This window comes from Lissotriton helveticus, chromosome 10 (assembly GCF_964261635.1).
Source record: "Lissotriton helveticus chromosome 10, aLisHel1.1, whole genome shotgun sequence".
In the NCBI taxonomy this organism is placed as follows: domain Eukaryota; kingdom Metazoa; phylum Chordata; class Amphibia; order Caudata; family Salamandridae; genus Lissotriton; species Lissotriton helveticus.
Window position 1 is genome coordinate 724,366,707 of NC_136071.1, and position 14,086 is coordinate 724,380,792.

A 14,086-nucleotide genomic window follows, 5' to 3' on the forward strand; every position below is an offset into this window, starting at 1 on the left:
CACACAGCTCCACCGAGGCACCCACCACCCAGCTCCAACGATGCACCCACCACACAGCTCCAATGATGCACCCACCACCCAGCTCCACCGATGCACCCACCACACAACTCCACCTACACAGCTCCACCGATGCACCCACCACACAGCTCCACCAATGCACCCACCACCCAGCTCCACCGAGGCACCCAGCACACAGCTCCACCGAGGCACCCACCACACAGCTCCACCGAGGCACCCACCACACAGCTCCACCGAGGCACCCACCACACAGCTCCACTGATGCACCCACCACACAGCTCCACCGATGCACCCACCACACAGCTCCACCGATGCTTCAACTAAGCTCCAGCAATGCACCCACCACACAGCTCCACCAATGCACCCACTAAGCTCCACCAATGCATCCACCACACAGCTTCACAGATGCACCCACCACACAGCTCCACCTACACAGCTCCACCGATGCACCCACCACACAGCTCCACCAATGCACCCACCACACAGCTCCACCAATGCACCCACCACCCAGCTCCACCGATGCACCCAGCACACAGCTCCACAGATGCACCCACCACACAGATCCACAGATGCACCCACCACACAGCTTCACCGAGGCACCCACCACACAGCTCCACAGATGAACCCACCACACAGCTCAACAGATGCACCCACCACACAGCTCCACCTACACAGCTCCACCGATGCACCCAGCACACAGCTCCAACGACACAGCTCCACCGATGCACCCACCACAGCGCTCCACTGATGCACCCACCACACAGCTCCACCGATGCACCCACCACAAAGCTCCACCGAGGCACCCACCACACAGCTCCACCGAACGACCCACCACACAGCTCCACCGAGGCACCTACCACACAGCTCCACAGATGCTCCCACCACACAGCTCAACAGATGCACCCACCACACAGCTCCACCTACACAGCTCCACTGATGCACCCAGCACACAGCTCCACAGATGCACCCAGCACACAGCTCCACAGATGCACCCAGCACACAGCTCCACAGATGCACCCACCACACAGCTCCACAGATGCACCCACCACACAGCTCCACTGATGCACCCACCACACAGCTCCACTGATGCACCCACCACACAGCTCCACCGATGCACCCACCACACAGCTCCACCGATGCTCCAACTAAGCTCCAGCAATGCACCCACCACACAGCTCCACCAATGCACCCACTAAGCTCCACCGATGCACCCACCACACAGCTTCACAGATGCACCCACCACACAGCTCCACCTACACAGCTCCACCGATGCACCCACCACACATCTCCACCAATGCACCCACCACCCAGCTCCACCGATGCACCCAGTTCCACAGATGCACCCACCACACAGCTCCACCGATGCACCCACCACACATGCCCCCACTACACATGCCCCACCACACAGCTCCACAGATGCCCCCACCACACAGCTCCACCGATGCACCCACCACACATCTCCATCGATGCACCCACCACACAGCTCCACCGATGCACCCACCACACAGCTCCACCGATGCACCCACCACACAGCTCCACCGATGCACCCACCACACAGCTCCACCGATGCACCCACCACACAGCTCCACCGATGCACCCACCATACAGCTCCACCGATGCACCCACCATACAGCTCCACCGTTGCACCCACCATAGAGCTCCACCGATGCACCCACCACACAGCCCCGCCGAGGCACCCACCACACAACTTCGCCGAGGCACCCACCACACAGCTCCGCCGAGGAACCCACCACACAGCTCCGCTGAGGCACCCACCACACAGCTCCGCCGATGCACCCACCACACAGCTCCGCCGATGCACCCACCACACAGCTCCGCCGATGCACCCACCACACAGCTCCACGGATGCACCCACCTCCACAGATGCACCCACCACCCAGCTCCACAGATGCACCCACCACCCAGCTCCACAGATGCACCCACCACCCAGCTCCACAGATGCACCCACCACCCAGCTCCACAGATGCACCCACCACCCAGCTCCATCGATGCTCCAACTAAGCCCCACCAATGCACCCACCACACAGCTCCACCAATGCATCCACTAAGCTTCACCGATGGACCCACCACACAGCTCCACCGATGCACCCACCACACAGCTCCACCGATGCACCCACCACACAGCTCCACCGATGAATCCACCACACAGCTCTCCGATGCATCCACCACACAGCTCCACCGATGCACCCACCACCCAACTCCACCGATGCACCCACCACACAGCTCCACCGACACAGCTCCACCGACGCACCCACCACACAGCTCCACCAACACAGCTCCACCGATGCACCCACCACACAGCTCCACTGATGCACCCACCACACAGCTCCACCGACACAGCTCCACCGATGCACCCACCACACAGCTCCACCGATGCACCCACCACACAGCTCCACCGATGCACCCACCACACAGCTCCACCTACACAGCTGCAGCGATGCACCCATCACACAGCTCCAGCGATGCAGCCACCACACAGCTCCACCGACACAGCTCCACCGATGCACCCACCACACAGCTCCACCGATGCAGCCACCACACAGCTCCACCGATGCAGCCACCACACAGCTCCACCGATGCAGCCACCACACAGCTCCACCGATGCAGCCACCACACAGCTCCTCCGACACAGCTCCACCGATGCACCCACCACCCAACTCCACCGATGCACCCACCACACAGCTCCACTGACACAGCTCCACCGATGCACCCACCACACAGCTTCACCTACACAGCTCCACTGAGGCACCCACCACACAGCTCCACTGATGCACCCACCACACAGCTCCACCGACACAGCTCCACCGATGCACCCACCACACAGCTCCACCTACACAGCTTCACCAATGCACCCACCACCCAACTCCACCGATGCACCCACCACACAGCTCCACCGACACAGCTCCACCGATGCACCCACCACACAGATCTACCTACACAGCTCCACCGATGCAACCACCACACAGCTCCACCGATGCAACCACCACACAGCTCCACCGATGCAACCACCACACAGCTCCACCGATGCAACCACCACACAGCTCCACCGATGCAACCACCACACAGCTCCACAGAGGCACCCACCACACAGCTCCACCGAGGCACCCACCACACAGCTCCACCGATGCACCCACTAAGCTCCACCGATGCACCCACCACACAGCTTCACAGATGCACCCACCACACAGCTCCACCTACACAGCTCCACCGATGCACCCACCACACATCTCCACCAAAGCACCCACCACCCAGCTCCACCGATGCACCCAGTTCCATAGATGCACCCACCACACAGCTCCACCGATGCACCCACCACACATGCCCCCACTACACATGCCCCCACCACACAGCTCCACAGATGCCCCCACCACACACCTCCACCGATGCACCCACCTCCACCGATGCACCCACCACACATGCCCCCACCACACATGCCCCCACCACACAGCTCCACAGATGCCCCATCACACAGCTCCACCGATGCACCCACCACACAGCTCCACCAATGCACCCACCACACAGCTCCACCGATGCACCCACCACACAGCTCCACCGATGCATCCACCACACAGCTCCACCGATGCACCCACCACACAGCTCCACCGATGCATCCACCACACAGCTCCACCGATGCACCCACCACCCAACTCCACCGATGCACCCACCACACAGCTCCACCGACGCACCCACCACACAGCTCCACCAACACAGCTCCACCGACGCACCCACCACACAGCTCCACCGATGCACCCACCACACAGCTCCACCGATGCACCCACCACACAGCTCCACCTACACAGCTCCACCGATGCACCCACCACACAGCTCCACCGATGCACCCACCATACAGCTCCAACTACACAGCTCCACCGATGCACCCACTACACAGCTCTACCTACACAGCTCCACCGATGCACCCACCACACAGCTCCACTGATGCACCCACCACACAGCTCCACCGACACAGCTCCACTGATACACCCACCACACAGCTCCACCTACACAGCTCCAGCGATGCACCCATCACACAGCTCCAGCGATGCACCCATCACACAGCTCCAGCGATGCAGCCACCACACAGCTCCACCGACACAGCTCCACCGATGCACCCACCACACAGCTCTGCCGATGCACCCACCACACAGCTCCGCCGAGGCACCCACCACACAGCACCGCCGAGGCACCCACCACACAGCTCCGCCGAGGCACCCACCACACAGCTCCGCCGAGGCACCCACCACACAGCTCCGCCGAGGCACCCACCACACAGCTCCGCCGAGGCACCCACCACACAGCTCCGCCGAGGCACCCACCACACAGCTCTGCCGATGCTCCAACTAAGCTCCACCAATGCACCCACCACACAGATCCACCAATGCACCCACCACACAGCTCAGCCCTGGCACCCACCACACAGCTCCGCCGTGGCACCCACCATACAGCTCCACCGATGCTCCAACTAAGCTCCACCAATGCACCCACCAAACAGCTACATCGATGCACACACCACTCAGCGCAACCACAGCATCACTGGTTCAAATATGTTCTTTCAATTTTTCAAGCTTTCACGCTTTATTACAAATCACAAAAAGATGTTAATATTTCACTTCTGTTCTTGGATTTTCGTCACAATAAAAAACACTGAACATAATCTTCACAAATGTTATTTACAAAAGTTTAAGCTATTGCCATTACAAATTAAATCAATTATTTAAGTATTAATTATTTAAAAAAATTCAAAGCCATTGTTATTTGTAATATCAATACATCTAAGTCACGTAAATACAAAACATGTTGCATTGCAAATGCTATAGGTGTCACATTTGCGAAAGTTATAACTATTGGCATTGTAAATGATAAAGCTATTAATTTAGCTATTTTAAAAAAAACACAAATAAAAATAATTCATTTATAACACCAATAGCTCAAACTTTCCTAATGCGAGCCATATTGCATTTCCAATGCTTGTTATTCATGTGTTCAGTATCATAACAGATAAATAAAAGGCATTGTCATTTACAATGCCAATAGCTAAAACGTTCGCAAATGTGGGATCTATTGCATTGCAAATGCTAGTTCTTCTCTTGCTACCGATGAAGAAACGCTGTGTTTTCGAGTCCCTCTGATTCTCTTCTGGGCATTATACAGCATTCCCGCTACCAGCTACATAGGCTTTCTCTTTTACTCAAATACTCCTGGAAGAGCACTTCGATCCAGTACACAATGTTATGGTACTATTTCGAAATTCAAGAAATGTTACATTAGGGAACATGCTTTCTCTTTGGCCATCATACCTGCTTGGAACAATTTCTCTGTGGCTGTCCAAGACAGAAGCAATCTCTTAAAAGATCACAAATTGTTAAAAACCCATCTGTTCTCTCTGTAGATTTTGCATGATAAACAGTTGGTTCATTAGTGTAGAACATCCAGTTTGTTAATCATGCACTTTATCAATTTCAAATGAACTCAAATCAAGCTGCGCCTGCAGAGAGGCCTGCATGGTAACTCTTCATGTCCAAGAGTTGGGTTTACCTGCTAGGGACCATCAAATTGAAGGAGCTTTAACAAAAGCTAAACAAAGCTGATCCCAGGAGAGAGGGGCACATCAAACTGCAGATTAACAAATCATGAATGAAGAGATCCAGGACATGTTTTCATTACAGCTATGAGGTCTGAAACTAGATCAGTAATACACCAATTCATATTTTGTTGTGAAACAATATGTTAATTACTTTCTAAAATATCTTTCCAAGGAATATCTTTTCGCAGTATTGGATGATCTGTACGGCTATGAGTGGATTTGGGTGAAGCCTTAGCTATCCACGTTGAGGTGGGAGGGGAACCCTTGTTGGAAGGTTGGAAGAGGCATATTACAATGGTGGATCGGGGGACCTTGCCCACCAATGTTATAGGTATGAGGGGCAGTGATGATGTAGGCAAGGATTGCAGGAATTGCTATTTTGACAATGTTTTGGTGGTCTCTAGAAGTCTATTTTTATCTAGAAGGACCTCTTCCCTAAGCAATAAGATAACTCCCCAGTCCTTCTGTCCCTAGGACCAGATTACTGAGAACTCTTCGGTCCCTCCCTCTATTCGACCTGTATTTTTTGCACGAGACTTTCAATAATTTCCAGCTCACATTTTGCACAGTACTTCTAACTTCTAAGTTAGATGTGCCCTATGACAATTTCAGAGGCTACATAAACACAGGTATGGTGGCAGTAAGAAAGAACAACCACCTTAACAGTAGAATGAAGGAGTACAACGAAGGCAACGTCAAAGACTAAGTATTGATTTTATATGACGGTTGTCCCAGTGGTGTTAAATTAAGGATTAGTCTCGCCATGGTATGGAAACTTTTTTTGTTGTTGTTGTTGTATGACTTTATTCGATAAAAATATCATAAAAGTATAACAAACCAAGTCCATCAATATAAGACAATCCAGTATTAAAAATGAAGACAGTGTCTCGGTATCATACAGTCAATCGATAAACAACCTTTGTATACATTAAAACCAGAATATACAAAGTATAAAAATCCCTTAAAATCTATACAAGATAAAAACAGTTGATGAAGCGTAAAAATCACAGTATAAAAGGGAGACTTATTTTTTAATTGTGCCCCTACACACAACAGCTTTAAACATATTTATCAATTATGTAAAATTGTTCCACAAGCTTAGGGGACAGTTTTTTTTTATTTGCACCACAACATTTTTATTCTAAGGTACAGTCTTGTAACCCAGTTTTGGCACAAGGTTATTGACCTGTATGGGCTCCTTATTTATGTTCCCTAAGATACGCAGTTATTTTCTAAAAGACAATGGATCACTTTTATTGAAGTTGATGCTTAGTATTTTAGCACTTTATGTTTTTCTAATGACTTCCAATTCTCTGTCACCCCTTCTTTATGGAGAATGATAATTTTCTCAATTAATTTGCACTTGAGTATTTACTCAAAAACCATGGCCTCAATGAAGCAAAAGGTTGAATAAATAGACTTGGGAATAGAGATAGTTTGTGGCATTCACACAAACCATAATATTTTAACAGGTGAATGAAACATTTAATTGACAGAATCCCTTATAAAGATGTGCTATCATGTTTTGCATTGTGTACAACATCTGTTTGAGTTACATTAAAACCGTAAATCCTCTCAATTTTACAATGATTTAGGAGAAGTGTAATTGGAAATTAAAAGGCAGGTAGATATTTTGCTTTAGCAAACTGACCTGGTGGCCCATGTCGATCTTCGTGAAACTGAATGTGCTAAGGTGGCTGGTTGCTCCTCTCACCGCTGGTTCAATTGTCTCCCGAAATAATTTCTCTATGAACTTGCAGATGAAAGGCCACATATGCTTCACTGTCTTTAGAATAAAATGGAAAAAGTTAAACTATTAAACATGCAATCACATTGTACTATAGGCCTCAAAAGGCATTACTGACATTTACTTTAATTACGTAGCAATTTTATAATGTAAATGTGCACAAAACTAGCATTGCCAACAATCAAAAGCCAGAATTCGCTTTATAAAGAAAAGGATACATAAGTTGAATTCAATTTATATTCTTACACATCCCCCACAAATTCACGGCATTCTCCATATGATCTACTTGACTAAAATAGTTAAGAACGAGAGGTTGAAATGGAAAGTACCCTAAGTAGTGTCTATGCCCCAGGAGGTGGCTCATGAACCTAATCGACCATCAATTAGGGCCATGTAGAATCCGTTTTTGGAATGTGGCTGGGTTGAGGAACAAGGTTAATGACCCAGCCTGGTTGACTTTTATTAATAACTTTGATGTTTTGTGCCTGCAAGAGACTTGGGCTGTTGACAACATACACATCAATGGGTATAAGACATACCACACGCCCGCAATTCAATCACCTAGTGGTAGGCCAAAAGGAGGACTATGTGTTTATATTTTGAATCTGCTGGGTGTATATAAGAGCGAGATGGTTAGCTAAGAAATTTATCACCAAACTGTGTTAATATATGCGGATTGCAGCAATGCTTTGCTGCTGGTTAATTTTTATAATAATACCTAAATAGGCCAGCTGGGAGCCATACTAGAGAAGCTCAGTGGAGATATTGGCAATTTAGATTCAAGGGCTGACCCCGAAATTATACCTATCTGGGGTGGGGACTTTAATACTAGTTTGTGTCCAGTGGCGGAATTAGTGTGGCTTAACCTTGGATAAGGATGATCCGCCGTTCCACTTCCAACACACCATAAAAGGAGAGTTGTTCAACAGAATCATGTTCAAACACGACCTGGGTTTCTCGAACCGCCTGTGTATGGCTACAGTGGAGTTTGGGCATACATTTATAGGTAGAGGAGCCAAATCAACCACTGATTTCATTATCATCCCAAACCGTTATGCTAGCCACGTGAAAGCCTATGACATCCATCAAAACGTCATGAGCGATCACCTGGCTATCCGTGTCAACATAGCTGTCTCAAGTCGGGTGTCAAGGAGAAACTGTAAAAAAATAGCATGGGTGCAGGACATCGAATTGGGAAGAAAAAATGGTTATGCTATCCGCTGGGGAAGTCGGGACCCTATGGAGCTAAGCAAAGAGATAGTAGTAAAGGCACTAGACCCAATCTTAAAATGTCTAAGCGATAGTCCATCACACGAAGATGTTTTAATTGCTTTTAATAGTATTACTGAGATCGCTAGAAATACACTGTTTATGGAACATAAAGGCACGCGCAACATTGAGAAGGGATGGTTTGATAAAAATTGCACCAAAAGCTACTCAAACGTAAAGAACGCTTTACACAAAGAGGTGAGAGATATGAACGAAATAAGGGTCTGTAGAAAGCTGTACAATGCAGCAAAGAAAAAAAAGGATTATCGAGTTGAAATATAAGGCCTGAAAGGACGTCAGTGAGGCACCCGAGAGCAAAGATAGCTCGAAATTCTGGTCGGCAGTTAACGCACCATTCCTTACTAACAAGACAGATGTACCAGCTATTGAGATGGCCATAGTGGAACAGACCTGGATTGATTTCTTTTCTAATGTATACTCAAAGCAGAAGACCAACGAGGAAGCACCCCAGAGGCCCAAAATAGGGAGTGCAGACCAGTCTTTTACACCAATCAAATTTGACATCTCGCTTCATGATGTAAATGTTGCAGTTAAAGCAAGTAAGAGTGGCAAGGCTGCAGGCCAGATGGGATACCGATTGACCTCTATAAGTCAAACTTGGAGGTTTGTTTGGGGCCCCATGTTAACTAGGGTTTCACAAGCATGTTGCGAAAGAGGATTTATTAGCACATGGTCCGAATCAATCATAGTCCCCATTTTTAAAAAGGGTGATTGGGAGAACCCTGCTTGCTACCGCCCAATATCTTTGTTGGATTCTCTGATGAAGGTAGCAGGCAGGATGGTTCTTGACCGATTACAGGGATGGACCAAAGAAAAAGGTATTTTAAGTGATGTCCAATACGGTTTTAGAGCTGGATTAGAAACTAACAAGCAGATTTTGAACCAAAATATTTTAATTGGTAAATATTCCAAGGCCAAAGCAGGGAAATGTTATTTGGCCTTTGTAGACCTCACAGCCGCATTCGATTGCGTAGTTCATGATAAGCTGTGGGGTGTCCTTAATGAATTGAAAGTTGGCCCTGTTTTAATTCAGTTTTTAAGACAGCTATAATCTGGAGCTACCGCAAAGGTCCGCTATGGTATAGAGGCTGAGTGTACCACCCCATTTAAAATAGAACGAGGCGTAAGGCAGGGTTGTGTTCTGGCACCACTCCTGTTCTCCCTATACACTAATGCTTTGGAACAGGAGTTGGTGTCACACACTAGGGATCCGCCATTAGTAAATACCCGCCCAATAGCATCTCTCCTCTATGCCGACGATGCAGTGCTCATGGCCCGCACTGAGGTTGGGTTACAAAGGGCTCTCTCTTTTTATACTACATTCATGGATAGGCTTGGCCTAAAATTGAATGCCAAGAAAAGTTTTGTGATGTCATGTGGGAGAGCGAAAAATAAGAATAGAAGTTTTCAGGCAGGGGGAGCAAGGTGGAAACTATCACTTCTTTTAGCTTTCTGGGCGTGCTTTTTGATAGATCCGGTTCTTGGTCTCCACCAGACATTTTATTAAAGATTTACCAGGCTAAGTGCATGAGCATAGCAGTTTATGGGGCAGAAATCTGGGGATTTCAAGACTGTACATCAATTCAAAGTATGGAAAATGTCTTTTTGAGGTCCATCCTAGCCGTCCCAACTAGTGCACCACTTTTTAATTGTCACTCTGAATTAGGAGTTGTATATATTTCCGTTCTAATTAATCCCTAGCCGGTATTTCTATGGCACAGAATTTGGACCACAGAAAGTGCTGGCCTCGACAGGGAAATAATAAGGGACGCAATGAGACTAGACAACGTCCGCAAAATGTTATGGTTGAAATATGTTGAAAATGTTATGGATGACATTGGGCACCCAGAATATTTTACCTCGCCAGACAGTATGAACCTTATTAAACGAAAGGAGTTAAAAAAAAGTTTGAATGACTCACCTAGAAGAAAATAGGTTAACTCTGGAGTTGAATAAACCTATGGTGGTCCATCATCAATTGATCAACACTACATGCAATATTCAACCATATTTGTTATATGTGTCGGCTGGATACAACAGATATCTTTTGACTAGATTCAGGTTTGAGACTTTTCACCATCTGACTTCTTACCCAACCATTAATGACTGGTCAAGGGAACTCTGTCGATGCCCCTGCGACAATGTTTCACCACAAAGTACAATACACGTGGTCTTATTCTGTAAGTTTTACACTAGTGAAAGGCTTAGATGGTTAAAACCACTATTAAAACAGGGAGGATGGAGGCAATGTCGTCCTGCCTTTACGTACTTACAGATGCTGGATAACTGTTATTGTACTGTTTCTATGGTGGGCTTCCTAAAGAGCGTATTGAGGACAAGGAAAGGTATCAACAACCGTATCATGTGAAAAGTGTCGGGCCGGAATAAATTAGTATTGGATTGACTATCTAGGGAACCATAAAAGGTTTACATATACTTTATGTTTTTTATAGGAACTTATCCCCTGAAAGCAGTGTATTGATGAATTTTTAAATGTAAAATAAAATGATGTATTTTCTCTATTTATATGCTTGCTTTTATGATTTTAATGTTCAAAATCGAATAAAGCTTGTTTTGATTGATTGATTGACTAAAATAGTTAGAATAGGAAGAGTTTCTAACCTTTTCATGCTCGCCAGGATCTCACTAAACTAACTGGTAACGCAAACTTAATTTGCATATTTCAATGGGTATTAAATACTACCTGTTTTTTCATCCAACCATTTTATAAGGCTTAGCCTTGAAGAAAAATACATTCAAGACATATTCATACAGCAAGAGCATTATGAATATGTCCAAAACAAAGTAATAGTCAGTAGTCAACATTCAAGCAAAAAAGGTGGGGATGCTAAGCCCAGCTACTCCTGTACAATGGCAGAAGGAAGGGACTGATGGTCACGAGCCTATGTAAAACAAGAAACAAGACATGATCAAACAAGATCATTAATCAATATATAATTCTCACTTTCAGTGGTGTTTATTATAACAATCTTTATTGGCATTTTTCTGCATATCCCAATATTATGTCTCACATGAAATGTATAACAATAGCCATACTTTTACTGTTCCAAACTCAAATTTCAATATAACACAATTACTGTAATATCTATACCAGTTTTCCACAAACATATCTCCCCCATTCCCACCCACCCCTTTCGTGTCTTACTGTCCTGTATCTGTGCTCTTGTTTAACATTCTATAACCATCATTAAAAGTGCAGTTCAATATATCTGTCTTCGGAAATTCCTGTCCCATTATAGCTTTCCCGGAGCTTATTATGTATTATCCTCCTATTTAACCTCCGTGCCCTGAGGGTCTCTTAGATCTGCGATCATCGCGAACCACACCCATACAGCCTCCTCTAGTTTATCATCCTTCCTTCTGTGTTTTCATCCGAGTCAGTTCAGCCGTCGCCCACTCATTCAAATCCCTCAACCAGTTACTTATAAGCAGAGGGGCCGGGCTGAGCCATGAGATTGATATTGTTCTTTTTGCAATAACCAGCCCCAAAAGCACAAATATTCTACTTAACTTTTTCTTTTTTGGGTTGGGTATTAAATCCAATAGGACTGAACGTATAGTCTTAGGAAAAGACCATCCAGTGGCCTTATGTATATATTCAGTGGTGTTTATAATTATTTTCGGTGCATCCACACCTTTCTGTCCTTGACCAAGAGATCTCTGCCCTCCCAGCCACCTCTGGTGTATCTCTCCTTGGCTCGACCAGCATGTTCATCAATTAATGTATTTTGTCCCTTAAGTATCAACACATTTCTCCATTGACACAGAATGGGTAAACTATTCGATACAGCAGGTCCATAGTCCTGCATACATTAACCCCGCTCTGTCCTTTCACCACCCCTAGTTCACAGAAAAGTCCATTTCAGGAAATGAGGACCTGCATGCACACCCAAGCAGTGAGTGAAAGATATGCTCCCTGGATCAATTTTGTCGCATTTAGTTTAAATCGGTTTGATCTAAGGGGAAAAACATACAGCTGCAGTTGGTAATTGGTTGAAATATTTACACTGTGGATTATCTCACAGGAGCTAACAACAATACATTTGGCCCAGTCATGGCTGATGTCAATTAATGCCAATATTCTTAAAAGGTATGCAGTGTCAAAAAGCAGGCTAAAGTACTCTAGGTGAATGGTTTATTTAGGTTGTACAACATATCAAAGTTATAACACAAACACTTAAGAATCTGGCAAATGAAGCAACCACTACTTTGCTGTTATCAAGGAGTGGTTTTGCTTATAGAGAAACAAACCAGTGAAAATAAATCTGATAAGCAGTGATGGGGTAAACTGGGAAAATAAACGTATTGAGATTGTATACTTCTGGATTCCTTTCAGACTGCTGTTATTATTTGCAGTCTGCAGCTATCCAGTAACAAGTATTATAAATGACTCACTTGACAAACTATAACATAAACTTGTATCTCTTTTGTGTTTAGCAAAACTCAGCTAAAAATAGAGCGTCCTGTTGCACTTGAATTGCAGCTTAGCATCTGTGCCCTGCCTGCTTAGTGAGTAGACTGTGTTGCAGTTCTAGAATATAATCTTTCAAGCCATCCGAAGAGTGAATCATTGAACACACATTAATAGCATATCTCCCCGCTGAGAGTAAAGCAGATCACAATCATTCATTGGCATAAGTTAACAGTGGAAGGAGCCAATTATCTCTGAAAAATAGAGAAAATGAGACTGATGAGTGACCTACATGTCATAATCCTTGAGAGACCAAGGATTTAAATGGCTTGGAGGCTGATGCACAGAGTAATATACAGGTCACCATTCCGGAGGGCAGTGATGTAATGAGCACAGAGACTAAAACCTCCCATCACCTGTCAGAGGTAAATCCTCCATGTGAAGGTCAAGGAATGAATTGGCTTTAACACTCTCCTACCCGAAAGAGGATATCCTCCACTAAGAGGTCAAACCCAATCTTAACAGAATATGAGGTTTGCTCCCCCCCCCAACCCCCTTCCGCCCCCTATACATGAATCCACTGTGGTACAGGAAGAGGCCCCATATTCACTGGGCGTGAATCTTACACCCACACCTGAGATTACAACCCTCAACCATCAGAGAATAAATTTCAGTCTTTGAGCGGTCACTAGTCTCTAAGGACACAAAGTTAGTATGATTGCAACTAGGTTAGAACAGCCACTTTACATGTCTCTGTGCAACCTGCGGATCCCAAGTTTCACCCTACGTGGAGCATCCATCTACCACCTTCGTCTTCCCAAAAATTCCAAAAACCACAAAATACTATTCTGATGGTGGCATATTGTTTTCCGTTCCAGCGCCCTCCCTTGGGGACTGCTCTACCATTTAAGCTGAGAAAGACTGACAACAAGACAACCCTGATAAAAAAAAGTGCTGAAAACCTTCCTCTTTACCTTGGAAGGAGGACGAATGGTGG

At 46.5% G+C, this 14,086-nt stretch overlaps 1 protein-coding gene across 3 annotated transcripts in view; it reads right to left on the minus strand.

The window, feature by feature from the left end:
- The window catches only part of ESYT2 (extended synaptotagmin 2), a 641,975-nt gene that overhangs the window by 322,370 nt on the left and 305,519 nt on the right, over positions 1–14,086 (minus strand). For all 3 annotated transcript variants that reach the window (XM_078663275.1, XM_078663276.1, XM_078663274.1), the window contains exon 3: positions 7,272–7,406. In XM_078663275.1, coding sequence (XP_078519401.1) covers positions 7,272–7,406 — 135 coding nt within the window. The remainder of the gene's footprint in view (positions 1–7,271; positions 7,407–14,086) is intronic.